At 37.3% G+C, this 18,839-nt stretch overlaps 1 protein-coding gene across 1 annotated transcript in view; it reads left to right on the top strand.

Moving 5' to 3' along the window:
- Paip2 (polyA-binding protein interacting protein 2) overlaps positions 1-18,839 on the top strand; it is a 56,195-nt gene that overhangs the window by 13,274 nt on the left and 24,082 nt on the right. The window contains exons 2-4 of the mRNA XM_067137161.2: positions 2,694-2,898; positions 2,977-3,143; positions 8,134-8,197. Of these exons, the coding sequence (XP_066993262.1) occupies positions 2,716-2,898; positions 2,977-3,143; positions 8,134-8,197 (414 nt within the window). The 5' untranslated portion in view covers positions 2,694-2,715. The remainder of the gene's footprint in view (positions 1-2,693; positions 2,899-2,976; positions 3,144-8,133; positions 8,198-18,839) is intronic.

Raw genomic sequence — 18,839 nt, 5'->3', positions numbered from 1 at the left:
TTTGGTTTCATGTCCATCCATTCATTCTTCATGACATTTTTTTATTTTGGTCAGTGGATTTTTGACCTTTTTGTTGTCATTTCATTTCGTACTATTAGGGGCCGATGACATCGATGTTAGGCCCCTTTAAACAACAACAATCATCATCATCATCGCTAGTATAGAGAAAGAAGTCAGGAGAGTTAACTACAAAACAAATTTTAAATGAACACACAATAATCATACTATTGATAATTATAATTGCATAAACCACACACAATAAATCAAGATAAATGTTATTGGAGGATGTTTTCAGGGTGGATGTATGAGTGAGTTGTCTAGGCCGAGCATCTTTATTATCAGCACTTGGTAGAGGTGTCTATCTTCTCTTGGCAGGTTTACTGGTGTTAGCAGTCCTCACTGGTAATACCTTTTTCAGGCTGGACATTAATTTTCTTTCGGCCATTCTTCCTTTTTGGAGTCGCACAATGCAACTTTCGAAGAATGTCTACCACAGCAGAGGCAACAGAACTTTGAAGTTCTGTGGTACCATTACGGGGTCCTCTCTTCTGGCATCTGCTTGAGCACATACTCTTCGTCAAGAGGATGTATTCCAGATTTTAAATTTGTATAATCTCATGCTCTTTTGTGTAATCTGGGCATAAGCTGGTCCAAAACTGCAAGAAAACAGATCACACAAAATTACCTGCTAACTTGCTAACTGTCTTTCAATAACAGCAGAAACAATGCTGGATCCTTCTTTACCTCCAAAACATTACTTCTGAACACAACAGAAGGTGATGTAAATTTAGTAGTTGTGTTCCTAGCAACACGGAAGAGTAAAAGTACCTTTTGCTATGATGAATCAGGCACCAGAGAAACAGAAAAAAGAAAGACCTGCATTGTGTCCACAGTTATCCCGTATGTCCACTTTGCTGAAGTAAAAGTGAAAAGTCCTCTTCCCACTCCAAAAAGTGATATTTGCCAAACAAAATGGAATTTGTTGGGTAGCTATCAATATTGATGGAGCTCAAAAGAGAAAGTAGAAATGGCTGAGTCGGCAAAGAGGATGCATCTGGATTTGTTAAGAGTCAATGGTAGTCGGGTAAGGATAGATAAATACATGTGTTCATAACATATGTTAAAAAGGGAAGGACAGAATGTGGGGTAGGATTGTTCTTCAGGAATACTATTGCACACTACACAATTATTCCTAGTCACTTAAATAAGTGAATTATTCTGAGTAGATTTAGCAGTTGGAGGAAATAGGATGAGAATTGTCTCAGTTTATTCACCATCTGAGGGTGTAGATGAAGTTGACAAGTGATGTCGTCAGGGTCAACAGCTGTTATTGAAAGATATGTCAAAATTTCTATATTATCTCCCCATTGTAGCTTAGAATGATCTGTTTCATGCTACAGATACATTGTTGATATGTATAAGCAGTAATGAAATTTATGCAAACATTGGGTTTTCTAATAATGGAGGTTCATTTTTTCGGGGGTTACTTTGGACATTTACCTAACCACAAATAAATCTCACAGCATTAATGCTATTTTAAATTTGTTTTACTCATTGCAATGGTGCTAATGGGTGATTTCAATGCAAGAGATGGACATAGCTGGACTTCTGAGTTAGTATGGAATTAGCAGTTTTGAATACATTCTTCACTCATAAGGCTTACTCACCTTTACACATGGGAAGGTACGTGTAACTGATTCATAATAGACGATATTATAACAAACTTCGAATTCAGGAAATCTGTTAGGAATGTGCCAGTATTCTGAGGATTTTTGTATTATACACAATTTGCTTTACATGGCACCGACTCAGGTCTTACAGCGACAATGGGATAAGAAAACGATAGGAGTGGGAAGGAACTAATCATGGCCTTGCTTAAGGTACATCCTGGAGTGAAAATGGGAAACCATGGAAAACCATCTGCAGGGTTGCAGACGAATACAAGCCAACAGATTTGTGACCCACCATAAACAATCACTTGCTCGGTTTTTGATTATACAGACCACCATCTGATCTAATTAATAAATTATCTCTAGGCCTACCATAGAGAAGGTGAAATCTGTCTGCAGATAATAAGGAATTAATCTAAGGAACAAAGGTCAGAACATTGTTAGTTGTCGCAAAAGAAAATCCCTCATTAACCTGTGACTGTAGGGGTTCTGGTGCCAGGTGTCAGGCCAATTGAATTATATTAACAGATCAATCCATTTCAATACCTTCGGTGTAATATACTGTAGTTAAATATTTACAATATCCGCGGATAACCCTTCGCGGATGCGGGTGCATATGAAGTGCGAATGCGGATCAAGCTAAACATTTAATCTCTGATGTAAGTGATGCAATTATGCTGACAATAATGATTTATCATTTAAATTAACAGTTTTACAGTATTTACATGTTAATTTGGAGCACCCATTGACTCAAGTATGTATTAAGAGTATGTAACTAGCACATATCTGGGTTACATTAGCCGGGCGGTCTGTAAAAACAGCCCATTAAAAAGGTCCTAGGGAGAACACTGTAACATCTGCACAAAACCAAGTTTATGAGTGTGTAGTCTATCTTATTTTTGTCAGTCTAAGATGAAAATGGAGTTGTCAGCGAGTTGTCATGCATCTTTGTTGACTGATATTAACGAGAGGCACCTTTTTGCTATGAAAGTGAGTGATAAGTAATATCTTCCTTCTTTGCAGATTATAGAAGCTTACTCCTGTAATGATAATGAAGATCCCTAACAGCAGCTCGAGTAATGGCTACTTCAGTCATGACTCGTCGGTCATTTCCTATTTGTCTGATGGATCTGATGTTGGGAACGGAGATGAAGTGGATTCTCCAACCATAGAAGGAGATTTCTCAGAGTATATGTGGATGGAGAATGAGGAAGAATTCGATAAGCAGGTCTGTACTTTGTCCTGTTCAGAATTACCTACCAGTTGTTTTGTAGATATACATATTCATGTGACTGTTTGTGTGCAGGTGATGCAGCAGTTGGAGGAAGAAGCTCTGATGGAGCAGTGTATAGAGGCTATGTTAGAAGATGAAAGGGAGCTACGTGACATTCACAACCAGGTGACAACAGCGAACAATGGAGAGGCCCATCAGCCATGGAGTACAGGAACTGACTATACCCCGCCACCTGGAAAGTGAGCATTACCTCTAACTTCTTAAAATTTAGATTCTTGAATATCTGTTGCCTTGGTTTACTGGTAAGACTGGCAGATTGTCCCCAGGATGATCCTGGGTTTGAATACACTAGTTTTTCGTGACAGAGGAACAAGGTTCACTCATCTTTGTGAAGGCTATCCAACATAAAAATTTCAGTATTGGTAGCCAGTTGGCACACTGCCCTTTCCCAAGGAAGAAAGTGATCTCATTTGTATGAACAAAGAGGAGTGTGTTCTGGAGAAAGTTTGTAAAAACGGAATGATTTATATTAATTTCTGTGATTTAATTTTTATAAAGAATCTTGAAATTTAGCATACAAAATAAATATTTACACATTACCTGCAAGTTTAGCTGATATATTGGTTAACACTACCAACAATTTCTCTGAGAATTTCACGTATAACCATTGTAAACCCAAGTATTATAACTTATCTTTATTTTCGGATTACATTCAGTTATTGGAACTAGATTTATTTTTAACAGCAGCAGAACTGCTCCTCTGTGTTGGTCATCTGTCAGTAGCGTACACATTGCCCCTTCATTATCCCCAAATGAATACTGTTATGAAAAGCCTCTGTATTTATATTATGCGAATATTATGTATAGAACATTGACAGTAGGTCTTCTACATTAGTTTCAATATGTAGCTCTGAGTTCATGAATACACAGTATTTATAAACTGTGTGTATTTTTAGAGTAATTAAGTGTATAACTATAAAAATCTTATCTTCAAATGGTAACTGGAAGTGTATGTCCAACCCTTGTCCCAGTTCCCTGCACGGTCAGGTATGAAGTGAGGTGAACAGTCATAGCAAGTTTTTACGGCCAGATGCCCTTCCTGATGTCGACCTCATCAGAAGAGTTAATGAGATGAAATGAATAATATGATAGATGGTAGTAGGAAGAAAGAGAGTGAATCCCACTGCTGGCACACAGCCTACTCCTGGTGAATAGCTCCAAGGGGTCTACTAAAGGCTTAGTGTCACCATCCGATGGACGAATAACCATCAACAGAGTCATATGCCCTCACTTCATACGAACTCTGCAGGGAGGTTCAGAATTTAATCCAGGCTATTGGCATCCAATCTATTGATTAGAAATTGTATATCACTGGAAGTATTGAACAAAAATCCTTGACAAGCTAATTACAAAAATTTGCAACCATTTTTCTCGGGGGAGAAAAAAGTTTAACAAAACTGTAAAAACAAATGTAGTAAGCAGTTTGGCTTATGCCGATTCCACGATTACTTGGTTTTAATGGCAGATTGTGCGGACTTGGAACTTGAAAATAGATACAGTGTGTATAGTATGAAAATTAGCATTTCCAAGACTAAAGTGATGTCGGTAGGGAAGAAACGTAAGAGAATTGAATGTCAGGTTGGGAATACAAAACTGGAACAGGTAGATCATTTCAGGTATTTAGGATGTGTGTTCTCCCAGGATGATAGTGTAGTGAGAGAGATTGAATCAAGGTGCAGCAAAATTAATGCTGTGAGCTCACAGTTGCGATCAGCAGTATTCTGTAAAAGAAGTCAGCTTTCAGATGAAACTATGAAACTTTCAGACCAGCTTTGTTGTACAGGAGTGAAAGTTGGGTGGACTTAGCATATCTTATTTGTAATTTAAAAGTATCCAGACATGAAAGTAGTGAAAATGATCACTGGAACAAACAGATGGGAATACTGGCAGATGGGTACTCAGAATGAGGAGATAATAGCTAATTTAGTAATGAACTTGATAGATGAAACACCAGCATTGGTGGTGGAGTTATGTGAGGTAAATGAAAAAGGATAGGTTACCTCGGGGAATAATGGACTCTTGTCATGGAAGGAGACCAAGACAATGATGGTTAGGCTCGGTTTCTAATGATTTAAAGCTAAGAGGTATGGGAATAAACAAGGCCACAGAGCTAGTTACAAATAAGGATTGTGGAGGCATTTACTTAATTCACTGAGGCTTGGAGACTGAATGCTGAAAGGTATAAGTTTATAATGAAGATATATGATGTCAAAAAATCTGTGAAGGGGGAGTAGTGAGGAAGTTGTTTGCATATTCTGCCTTGTCAAGGGATTTTTTCTTTCTGCACTTTCTCATGCCCTTTTAAAAGATTCAGAATTTCAGTAATGAGACCAGACGTGTTTTAATCTTAAAATGAGTATATCTGCCAGTTCAGGATATAGCCTAGTCATTACTTTAGAGAAGGGTTATTAAAAGAAATTGAAGTAACTAGAAGTTTTCAGCAAAACTCATAATGAATGGATTATTTAAAAAACATACCCCTTATCTTGTTTGGGGGATTGGCAGTAAATACAAGGAATTGAAAAACATTGATTTTCACACAGATACAAGTATACAGGGTTATTCACCAAATAACTTCTAATCAATTGAAAATATCAATATTTTTTCGTATTCTTGAGTGATATTAAGGGTCTTGAGAAACATGGTACCAAGTTTTCTGTAGGATTTTTAAAAATATAATAGATATATCTACATTTTTTAATTTTTTAATGGGACAGTTGTAATTTGACACTAGCAGACAAGTTCAAACTGTTGCAAATTCAAATGTGCAATTGATTCATACTTTGGATTCTTGCTTTTTTGAAATATCAGCAATATTTCAACTTGCCATTTTAGTGGCTGAGAGCGGGCACTGGTCTTTGCATATTAGACAGCATTTACTGTACTGTACAGTATGTAAAAGCATGTCTTATAAATACAGTGTGATGTATCACTTGAGTTTGCAGCATGACGGACAGCCTTATGATGGGAAATAAATAAATAAATAAAATAATGGTGTTGATTATCATTATTGCAGCATGTACTGCAGTACAGAGGGAAACTCCTCAGTCTGTGACATAATCTATCATCTCTTGAGAAAAGACGGCAAATGTGCATTGCTGATCATGGTCAACATTTCGAGCACATAATAAAATAGAAACAATGTGAGGATCACTCAAACATCTCCTTATTCATTTATTATAGCGTAGTGGTTTTATCACAGAAAAAAAAAATCTTGTTTCCAACTACGTTTCTAAATACAAAACTGCAGTGTCATGAGAGACAATACTGAATTATGTTCCCATGCCCAGTCCACTTCAGTTATTACCAATGAAGTCTAACCTGGACATTATTCATTTGCTTCCCTAAAAGGAACTATTCAATTTTGCTATGTTATTTTCATTTTTTCATTCATGTGTATTGTATTCTCAAAACGAACGCACTATAGTTCCCTTTCTATGAGTTTGGACTTGACAGTTAACTGGAAGTCGGACATTGGTGCCAAATTGTTACGAATACAAACAGCTGATTAATGACTCCAAACACGAACGGAAACGTACATACTCGAATACAAGTTCAGAATCAATTTTTCTTTCTAGCAACGTGTATAACTCGCGTAAAATTAACAATAACATATTTAGGATAAGGCTATAAGATAAAAATAGATCAATGCTCAAGCAGATAAAATGTGAGAAAATGAAATATATATACTCATCATCTAGCTTGTGTTGCTAATCAATTCAGTTTCTCCTAAGGAAGGAAAGGTCCTAGTCATTTCTGAGTCACTATTGGCATTGTCATCGTCTTTTGAGGTTTCACTCTCGCTTGACTGTAACGAGATAATGTCAGCATAATCGTATGTGATACTCTCCCTCTACCAAGCTTCACTTATCTCGGATTGTCTCTCACAACCTGCACTTACACGGCCTACGGTTTCGCAAAGAAGTCTTCCAACTTCCGAAGCTGTGAAGAGTCAGTTATTCGCAGCTACATATTCCTTCGCTTGGGCCCATATTAGTTCTATGGCAATGGTATGGTGGAAGGCGAACTGCGTTATATACATGTCTCCTGGCTATTTCATCCACCACGTAAATTAGATACAAGGGCCTTTCTCGTTTCACAAGATGTACGAGATCCCCCCTTCGTCGTGTTGCGAACTGAAATATTGTGCTCCTTCAGCGGCTCAATCAACTCGTTGTTTCTAGCTATCATTGTTGGTGCTTTATCGAGAATGACCGAGTGAACTAACAAAGACCACAAAAAAAAATGAGCATAATACAACACACACCTGATAGTACGTGGTTATAGTAAACAATAGATCAACAACACTGGTAACCGGAACTAGTGTGTAACGCACTCTATCAGAGCGATCGCCTGCCTATGATTGGCTGTTTAATAATTCACTTAGCCTCTGCCAAAAGGCAGCGCTCAAATGTCAAGTTGAAACTCATAAGAACTGAACTATAAAGCTTGTTTTATTACATTGTAACCAACATAAACCTCCCTATCCCATTTTTAGGCTACCTGTTACAAATACATTAGACCCAAGGGATACAACGCATTGTATTTACAAAAGCATGCTTATGCATACTGTACAATACTCGTTTCACACCAGGCAAATGCACGGCTGCTTTCTTCCTACTCCTAAGCCTTTCCTATCCCGTCATTACCATAAGACCTATCAGTGTTGGTGTGATGTAAAATAAATTGTAAAAAGAAAGAAAACCCAAGCAAGCAACTTTCATGTTAACACATCCTTGCACCAACAAACTATGACTGATACAAGATCAGCACCCACTCTTGGCCACTAAATTTGCAAGTTGAAATATTTAAAAATTAGTTGTTTGATATATGAATTAATTACTTGTCTGAATTCGTAACAGTTTGAACTTTTCTGCTAGTGTCAGAAATTGATAGTTCCATTCAAAAGAAGGTGTTGATATCTCTGTTGTTAATAATCTCATGGAGAAAGTAGCATGTTTCACGAACCCGTTAATATCATTTCAGAATATGAAAAGAGAATTAGCCATTATTTTGGTGTAATATCTTAGGTGCATAACCTCTTATAATATATCAGGAGAAAGTAATATTATTGGTGGTATTAAATGAAGGTAATTTTCTCTTTGAATAATTAGATGAGTCTTTTGAATCATTAGATCCTTGTTTAGTGTGACATTTGTATGTTTTCAGTGCTGCACCAGATCTTTGTCAAACTATGGAAAATCTCAGTGTCCAAGATGATTTGGCAAAACAAGTAAGTGATCCTTTCATGTAATGTTATATCTAAGTTTGTGCTGTGATGTGTTATAATTATCATGTAATTTTTAGGATATGATGAACTACAGTTCATGCTGGGGAAAGGATGTTAATTGGGAGATGGAAATCGGTGAAACTCTGTTAAGAAGTTTCTCAAAGGACCGCTCAAGGAAAACTTCTTAAGTAGAAAACTTCTTAAAAGGGATAATGCCTGAAAATTTATAGCCTGAAATTCACACGAAACAGACAACAGCTAGATTTTCTTGTTTGCGATTGATACCGAAATAGGCTGATCTATATATAAGTTAAGGACAGATAAAAGAAGAGCCACGATATTTAAATTGGATTACCATGACATGGAGTTTTAGAGATAAATTAAAATAAAGATAATAAAGATAAAAATAGATACAGTAAAACTTTGTTAATACGTTTCTGCAGGGGACAACAAAAATGAACGTGTTAAACAGGAAAATATAATAATAATAATAATAATAATAATAATAATAATAATAATATTAATAATAATATTATTATTAATAATAATAATAATAATCGTATGGCCTCAGCTACTGTGTGCAGACATTTCGATTTGACGCCATCTGGCTGTCTGCTCGTCAATTTCGACGTTCCGTTTTATTCTAGGTCCGCTAGATGGCAGACAGAGTAAACAGGATCTCTCTTGGGCGTCTATGGCTGAGATTTAATTAATTTTGTTGGGTAAATACCAAATGTATCACCAGAGATCTTTTACATGCCGACATCGTACGACATCGAGTGTCGAATGGACTTTTTTCTGCCCTTCAAAATTCCATATACTATTTAATATACAAATAAAAACTATCCAACAAGGATATGGAAACGCTACATACGATTTTTTCCGACATGAAGGCATTTTACGTCGTTTATCCGCGGGTACAACGAAAACTATATCTACCATTTCTCAAGATGAGAGGAAAGTAAAAAGGTGTGAATAAACAAGAGAGAACAAATACAAAAACATTTTCTGCAGGGGCTTAAAAATAACAAGTTCACTGAACAGTGTGAAAAAACCAAACAAATATGAAAACATATGCACGGGGGCCAGTAAAAATATCCAAGTATTATTGCAGATCACACACTTTCTAAAACAAATGTTAATAGAAGCCTTTTATTTCGGAGCAGTGGGTTATAAAACATTATTTTCTGGTCACTTTCTTAGACAACGAATTGGAGGTTATACACGACCATGTGCGACTGCGACAGAATGACTGTGGCCACCATTTTGAAAACTTTTACCAAATCAAATCGATCAAGTCGAAACTCGAAGGTGAGAGTTCAACATTCGCGACCTCTGCGCGCTTTGATGCGGATGCCAGTCCACTTTCTGAAAGATTCTAATGTTGTCTTGATTAGAAAGGATTTTCACTTGTTCCGTATCCATACCTAGGCTATCACAAGACAAATATGCACCACGTTTGTCAATTTCAAACTCTTGTATTCCTAATCCAGATACAGGCTACCGTATCACGCAAAAAAACTTCACTGCAAGCACAAATAAGCTCACTTTTTCCGTAATCACGCAACTGTGGTGACGGCTCTTACCCGAGTTTCTTTCACAAGGGATGACAATTAACATTTTTAGGGCTATGAAAAATGTGATCGTACTCGTAAGTGCTAATAGCAAAAATTCGTGATGCGATAGGTATGTTTATACGTTCCTAATCCAGATATAGGCTACTGTATCACGCGACAAATATTCGCTACACTTCACTGTACTCTACCACTCAGCACAGAATAAAGTTTTAACTTCTAAATGGGATGCGAAATACAAGTGCAAATAGAATCTGCGTTATTCAGCAATTTTGCTGCTAACCAGCAAGCAAAATTGAACATTCTTGAGGCTGCTTGCTCCCTGAATGTGCAACTTATCCTGTGAAGTTCAGGAATTTAAGGCCTTTTTCTCTAATCACGCAACTATGGCGACGGAAAGTGAACAAGCAGAAAGCACTAACAAAGTGGAGATTATAGGGAAAGTGGAGTCTTCTGTACTTTCCTGTATTGCTTTGGTGAAGGAACTGGGATACCACTGTTTACTTTGAATGGCATCACATGAAAACTGAAGACATCTTGGCTTTTGCATGAAGTACATCAGCAAATTGCAAGAAAGTTAAATCTGGAAAGTATGATGAAGCAAATTCTGCTAATATGGTTTAAACAGCAGCAAAATTTAAACATACCTTTCAGCGGGAGTATTGTGAAGGAGAAAGCCAAAGAAATCGTGTGCAAATTAAAGAAGCTTCTTACTGCGTTAAAAAGGCGGCTGGGCCACTTAAAAAATCGAGCTGGTATAGTTTTAAAACAAGTTAATGGCGAAGCTCCGAATGTAAGTGCAGAGGAACTGGGAGCGTGGAAGGAAGCAATTATGCTTGCTAAAGTAAGCCTGTGACATTTTTAATGTCAATTAATTCCGACTTTTTCTTTTTTACCAGGTTCTCAGATAAATCTCTAGTTTTGAACGGAGAATCATGTCACTTGAGAAAATTAAGTAAAATGCAAGCTACGGTACTAGTTGATGTGAATATGGAACGAACTGAAAAATTACCGCTACTGATGATTGGGAAGTCTAGGAAGTCATGCTGTTTAAAAAATGTCAATGCTTTACTGTGTAAGAACACCAGCAAAAAGTCAGCTTAGATTAAAAGTTTTCTGTAGAGTACATGCAGGCACTAGATGCCAAGATGGGAAGCCAGGACATGAAGATCTTGCTGTTTATACACCACTGTCCTGTTCGTCCCAAAGAATGGCCCTATTTTAGGAACTTTTTTTTTCCCCCACCAAATACTACATAAATACTACAGCACATGGACCAATGAGTCTTTAAGGTATTTTAAGCAGAGGTCCGAAAATCAGTTGTGCACTGTATGCTGCTACGCACTGAACCAGGCAGACCCATCTACAAGCCAATTCTCTTGGACATGACGCATTTCATTGCCTGAACATGGAATTCAGTAGAGCCTGTAATAATCACAAATTGCTTTGGGAAAGCAGGCTTTGGTGGTGGTACCAACAGAAGTGTTATGGAAGTTCATGGTGAAGAGCCAGAGTGTTGAACAACCATGCAATAGTGGATGGAAATAACCAGTAACTTCAGTGACTTCACTGCCATTGATCAGATCTGCAAGGAATGGATATGAATTTAAAACAATCAGTGGATCCAACCCAGAAACAATCATAAAAAATGATATTACTGCCCAAGGGACTGCTTCTAAAGCATAATCCTGAATCGAGGATGCTTGTTGTCTAAAGGGGTCTGAAATCCCGGTCAATGGCCCCTCATAATGGTACTTATGCTAATAAAGTAGAACCATGGTATTTGTCATGTTGCGGTACTAATCAGAAGTAGCGTAGACTCTCACATTGTTCCACACATTATGGTACTAATCACACATATTGTACTTCGCACAGGTAACGCAGACCTATGGTATTTCTCACGTAATGGTGCCACTCATAGCTCAGACCCAAGTATTATAACTCATCTTTATTTTCGGACTAGCTGATGTACCCGTGCTTCGCTACGGGATTCTCAGAAAGACTGACTTTGTGGTTTTCCTCACTGAAATCAACATAGGTCATTACAAAAACGTAAGTATGAATGTAGCGATTAAAAGCAATGCTATCATATAAAATACTCTATCAAATGGAAAGCCGCACGTTTTATCACTTTTAACGAACAGTGCTGCGGTTAGATTGCGGTGCCAATCTAATAGTCCAAAGTTCCAGAGCTGGGATGATCAGGCCGCAGATTGCCATGAACACTCATCTGTCATTATTCCACTAAATATGCATACTGTTCATTCCAATCAGTACCTCAGAGTAGGGATTGAATAGCCCGAATGCTATGATGATCCAGTGTGTTACGTACCAGTAGTATCAGAAAATTTATAAACCAGGGGAATGGCATGCTAAAGAAGAAAGTTTAACTCACCAGCTACTTCCCATCAATATTCAGGCAGGCTGTTACACTCTGTCCGACTGGGCGAGTTGACCGTGTGGTTAGTGGCGCGCAGCTGTGAGCTTGCATCCGAGAGATAGTGGATTCGAACCCCATTGTCGGCAGTGCTGAAGATGGTATTCCGTGGTTTCCCACTTTCACACCAGTCAAATCTTGGGCCTGTACCTTAATTAAGGCCTAAGTCACTCCTAGCCCTTTCCTATCCCATCGTCGCCATAAAACCTATCTATGTCGGTGTGACGGAAATCAAATAAAAAAAATACTCTGTATGCAGCAGTAATCCTATCTACCGGAGATGAGGGGCAACAGAAGACGCAAAGCACATCACGACAAACAATGGTCAATGTAATGTTATTGTCGATCAGTGTTATGAGCTTTCTATATTGTAGGCATACACATTTAGTTTTCTTTCGACTCTGTGATTTGTAAAATATTTTATACCGTAAACTGTAGTTTCTTATTCTCAGACTTTACATACCGATTTTCATTAAATACTGTTCACCATTTTCTCGTTACTCGGCACTGATATGGACTTAATAACAAAAAATCAAATTCAAGAATATCTTGGTGATCATAGCCAGTACGGTAACAATGTATAAGACATGAATAATAGGAAATTTAATACTATTTAGTTATGTAGCATTCATCGATTACACCTCTAATAAGAAATATTTGAGTATTACATTTTAGGCCTCCCTTTAAACTACCATTTCACTCAGCGTGAATAAAATAATTTACAGCCTAGACTATAGCAACTTATTACGTGACTTTGCATACCGATTTTCATCAAGATAGGACTACTAATAACAACAATATTTGAGAATTAAATTTTAGGCCTTTCCCTAAACTACCATTTTTCTCAGCGTGAATACAATTATTGACAGCCTATATTGTAGCAGTTTATTCCCCAACTTTGTATACCCATTTTCTTTAAAATACGACCACTAATAACATAAATAGTTGAGAATTCAATTTGAGGCCTTCCCCTAAACTACCATTTCACTGAGCGTGAGTAAAATGATTTATAGCCTAGATTGTAGTGGCTCATCCCCCGACTTTACATACCGATTTTCATTAGACCACTAATAACATAAATAGTTGAGAATTCAATTTTAGGCCTTCCCCTAAACTACCATTTCACTCAGCGTGAGTAAAATGATTTATAGCCTAGATTGTAGAGGCTCATCCCTCGACTTTACATACCGATTTTCATTAAATTTTCTTCAACCGTTTTCTCGTGATGCGTGTACATACATACAGACAGACAGAAATTACGGAAAAGTAAAAAGTGCATTTTCTTGTTACTGTGGACATGACCGATACAGAAATACCATTATTTTCAAATTCTGAGCAATGTACAGACAAAACTCTTATTTTATATATATATAGATTACATTCAGTTACGGGAACTAGATTTATTTTTAATAGCAGCAGAACTGCATCAGCAGCATTTGTTGCATCTTTAGCATACCTGCCAACCTTGCAAACTGAAAAATTGGGAGATTTGATGCCGGGGTGTTCAGTTATAGATTATGTGAAAAAAGTACAGAAGAAGTCCGTTATAGCGAGAATTCATAACGGCGAAATATTTGCTCGATATAGCGGATTGTCGTTATATCCAATTTTTTGTAAAAGTTGGGAAAACCCCCATACACATTAAAATCAGTATGAAAATAGCAGTCAGTTTGTTCAAAACTTGCGTTTTCGCGGATAATATCCACACTACGGCTTACTTGTGTGTTTTTTGAAATCCGATACTACGTGAAAGCGTGTGTTTAGTTTCATTCTGAAAAATATATATTACCTCATTTCTCCAAATCCAAGACAACCCCCACTTTTTCCTTCAAAAATTTTAATCAGGCTTAAAAAGTGCATTGTCAAATCATATGTCTGTCTTTCTTATACAGTACGCATTTTAGACTATTTGTAGACGCCGAGCATTGGCTTTAGTTATGCTGTATTTTTTTTTGCGGCCGTACAATTATGCTTTATTTCAGCGGGTGTAATAACCATCAACTTAAAATTGGCATGATAATATCAAAGGGAACTCGTTGAAAGTTTGCCGGCAATACACATTCCACGCGTCTCTACAATAAAACGATCCATCAGGAGAATATTCTTGCTTACTACAAAACTGTTACTTTCACTCAGACGCTACACGCACGTCTTGCTTGCCGGATTTGGCCAACTTCAGCGGCTAGCGATGTACAAATAGGTCTTAATCGCGGACTTTGAAAGTCAACGAATTAGTTTATTGCGCCGCAGTATGGCAATTCTGCCCTTGCATTTTTGTGCACATACCTCACAATTTCGTCTTCAACTTCTTTAAAGTGTCCTTGTTGCGGGCCACTGAATACATTTTTTGTGCAGTACGCATTTTTAAGCTATCTTTGTCTTCACGACAATGCCGAATATTGGCTTTAGTTAGGCCTATGCCGTATTTTCTTGCAGCTGCACAATTATACATTTCTGAGTGTTTAATAGCCATTAACTTAAAATTGGCATCATAACATCGACGAGAACCTGTTCACGTATCTTTACAATACGACGATTCATCACGAAAATTTTCCTGCTGTCTATAAAACTTAATTTTACTAAGCGTCAGGTACAACAGATGCGTTATAACTCTGCTACTGAGCAGCCGTGGCCTTTCTAAGAATTCGAAGTCACGCATGTTTTGATGCATTTCTGCAGATTTGGGAAACGGTTTTTTGATTTTTACAACGTGATTTAATTTTACCATGTAATTTGAACGAATAATGCGGGTAAACGTAGTTTCCAGGAACCGTATAATCAAGGTTCTACTGTATTTTGTTATACATATAATTATAGCCCTCAAACCGTGCTCTTAACAAGTGACAAACTATTTTTCGTGCCAGGGCTTAAGAGTACTTCATTCTATGTTTTGGTCCTAATACCGTAAATCTTTCCTTTTTATTTTTAAAGTAAGCAGGAGAAAATCATTACTGAAAGATCTATTTCCTGAAATATGTTGGTTTTGAGTGATTTACATTTGTTTACAATTAATGTTGTTACATTTAAAACTACTAACCCTGTCCAGAAAACTAGCTATTTTTTATGTATACTGACACGGAAGAAAGTGGAACTGAATTCCACCCGTTTAATCTACCGCTAAAAATAAAATCTGTCAGGACCATATGACCTTCACACGGAAAGGGAAACATAAAGTAAATTAATTTGGAAAATAACACAAATACAGATTTGAACATTGTTTGAACACATTTAATATTTTGTTACTACATTTTTCTCTGCTCGTTTTTCTCCATTTCCCACAATTTCTCTTCTTTCAATTCAAAACTCACAACTATTTTATTAGCACTCGTTTTCGCAATTCTGCAAATGACATTTCCGCACCTGCCCTTCTTTTTTTCTTTTTTCTGTTCAACTTTCTTTCTTGGGTGTGTTGAAATGAAATGGCATATAGCGTTTAATGCTGGGAGTGCCCAAGGACAAGTTCGGCTCGTCAGGTGGAGGTCTTTAGATTTGACGCCCATAGGCGTCCTGCGGGTCATGATGAGGATGAAATGATGAAGAAGACACATACACCCAGCCCCTGTGCCAGCGGAACTAACCAATTATGGTTAAAATTCCCGACCCTGCCGGGAATCGAACCCGGGACCCCTGTGACCAAAGGCCAGCACTCTAACCATTTAGCGATGGAGCCTGACCCTGGGTATGTTGTAGGTGCGTTACTACAGATTCCTAGTGGTGGTTGTGGTTGAAGACTTTAACTCATTATTAGAAATATTCACTAATTCAATTATAATTCATGTTGTACAGTAATTATAGATATTTTAATTTTAGTAGAATTGTTTATTGTTTCACGACATTTTTCTTAACATGCAGTCTGTTTATTGATGGAATTGAGTCACTCTCCATTATTTCCAGTAATTCTTTTCCCTCGATTTTAGGTGGATTGGTTTGTTTCCTGTTCTTTTCAAGTCTGTTTTTACTTTAATTTGGCTTTTCATTTTTTGAATTCTTTTTGACACTTGGCCTTCAGTTAATTCGATGCCTAATGTATTCCTTGTTTCCTGGATGATCACCTGCAGTGCTGCTGCCTTCTTTGATCGAACATCTGGTAGCTGAGATTTCGAGAATAGGATAGGTCGTGCCTTCAGTATATTTATGAAACCTGCCTGAAATTCAGCATTGTCCTGCTCCGTAGTGACACTCCCAACTATTCTGGAAATCATAACCCACTGTTGTGACCTATCTCACTGCGCCTCAGTTCCCGGAAATGCGTGTCAGCAAGCGTCAGTTCACACTCAGAACATTGAGTAAAGACTCGTGCAGCACAGGGAGATGATATGTATACCGTTTATCTGTTGAGTGTTTCCCCTCTTCCACTAGCAAGTAGAAACTCAGAGTAAACACTTCACTTTTATGCATATCATCCTATGCTTCAAAGTTTTCTGGGATTATAAAAACAAATGACAGTTTTATGTAATATAGCATATTTTATTGCTTACCATGTCAAACAGCTAGAAGATTTTGTGATCAAATTGAGCTGCTCAGGAAAGTCGGTATTCCAGTGAGTGAGAAATAAAAAAACCAAACAGAAAGCACGTTTTATAGCTGAAAATATTCAGCAGAAAGTTGTTAGCAGTATTTCAAAATAACCATGTTTAATAGTATTAGTCAGTGGTTCAACAGATTATTGTAACAAGTCTTGTACAACTGTTTACCTTCATATTTAAAGGACAGCACAATCTGTGAATCCTTTCTTTGCTTGAAACCTATTTTTAGTGAAAGTGCTGCTGGATGTTGTGATAATTTTTTTGAAAAATTTTCTGTGGTATATAAAAAGAAAGGTTTGCTTATTGGATTGGGAACACATGGGGCTGCAAGTATGCTTGGGTGAAAAGGACAACTTTGGGGGCGAAATACTGATACTGAAAGATATTAAGCCAGATTTAATTCAGATCCACTGTGTTGCTCATAGATTTCAACTGGCAGTTCTAGAAGATTGCTCCATAGTGTCATATATCAGATACTGTGAGAAAACTGTAAGGACATATTCAAATTGGACCAGGAATCACCAAAGCAACTGAGAGAACTTTCAGCTGCTGCTTTGGAAATGAAACTGCTTAAACAATGATGAACTCGGTAAGGTGGATTGTCTGTAAAAGGACTGTAGAAGCTTTATTGATTAGTTGGCCAACTGTAATTAGTAATTACATATCTCGAATATGTCAAATTAGAATGCAGCAGATAGACAGAACGCCAAAAGACTATTAAAATTAATTCTTTCTTTCTTTCTTTTCTTCTTGATTTATAAAAAGTAATTTCAAGCCACTGAGTCTTGGCATTGCTTCGACTTACTTGTGCCAGTCTCCTCACTTTCATCTATCCTATCAGACATCCTTTGGTCAAATCTTATTCTTTTCTGAACCTGTCCGTATTACTGTAGGTTTGCGAATCCTAGGGAGTCTTTCATGTTCATGCCTTTCGTGCCTCTGGTCTTTCTTTGGCTGACACCTTCATTTATTGAAGTGTTGGACCCCTTCAATTCTTTCCCTCCAATTAGTGTTAATAGAGGATGGTTGCCCAGTTGTACTTCACCTTTAAACATTAATCACCACCACCATCAAGCTACTTTCATAAGTATTTAAAAGAAAAAAAAATTCATTACTGGTACACAAGTTATCAGTGTAGTAGAGAGTATAATTTTGAAGCTGGATAAACTATGTAGTACCGAGCTCGATAGCTGCAGTCGCTTAACCTCTTCAGTGGCACGCCCGAGAATTTCTCGGGTATCGCACGCCTGCCCATAACGTCACCACCCGAGCAATTCTCGTTTAGCTGCAGTGTTCATTTCGCGATCGCCCAATAATTTCTCGGGTACTGTAATCTCTTTGGAAAATGTTTTCCAGCATTCTCAGCAGATGGCGGAAAGATTTCCAGCTGTATTCATGAAGCTTCTGGCCTAAAATATGCCTTATCTTCTCTACTTTACATATACAATCTCTGGCCAGCTGACATGATCCTTGGACGAGGTAAACAGAAATGGCGAGCGCGAAACGGTAGAGAAGTTTGTCTGAAGACAAAATAAGGAACTACATCAAAGATAAATCTCTAAGTGACATTAATATTTCTGATAGTAGCGATAATGATTTTATTGATTCTTCAGATGATGACCTTCTTAGTAATTCTAGGGAAAGTGCAGAAGATATTACGTCAGAAGCTAAGGTGATGGTAGATACTGAATATACATTTGTGTGGAAAAAGTGTAAACCTGGAGTTAGTATGCGACCTGATATAATTACATTTGTGGGAAATCTTGGTGTGAGGGTTGGATTATTACCAGAGGTGAGTGCGATTGACTGTTTTGAACTTGTTATAATGTATAACGGATGAAGTTGTAAATTTGACAGTGAACCAAAAAAATCATTGGCCCTATGCCAAAAGTGCATTGAAAAACGTGTAAATAAATCTCCGCATGCAAGGGCACAGTTTTGAAGAAAACTCTTACATCATTTGGAAATGTACTGCGTTAGTATTGTTGATGGGAATAATACAAAAGCCTGAAATAAAAATGTATTGCTCACAGGACAGTATTCTCAAAACACCAACATTTTATGAAACCATATCAGAGGCCTACTGTAAAAAGTGTAAATAGAGTGTA

This window comes from Anabrus simplex, chromosome 1, assembly GCF_040414725.1.
Source record: "Anabrus simplex isolate iqAnaSimp1 chromosome 1, ASM4041472v1, whole genome shotgun sequence".
In the NCBI taxonomy this organism is placed as follows: domain Eukaryota; kingdom Metazoa; phylum Arthropoda; class Insecta; order Orthoptera; family Tettigoniidae; genus Anabrus; species Anabrus simplex.
The sequence above is the reverse complement of the archived record's forward strand: the minus strand, read 5'-3'. Positions and strand labels throughout refer to the sequence as shown.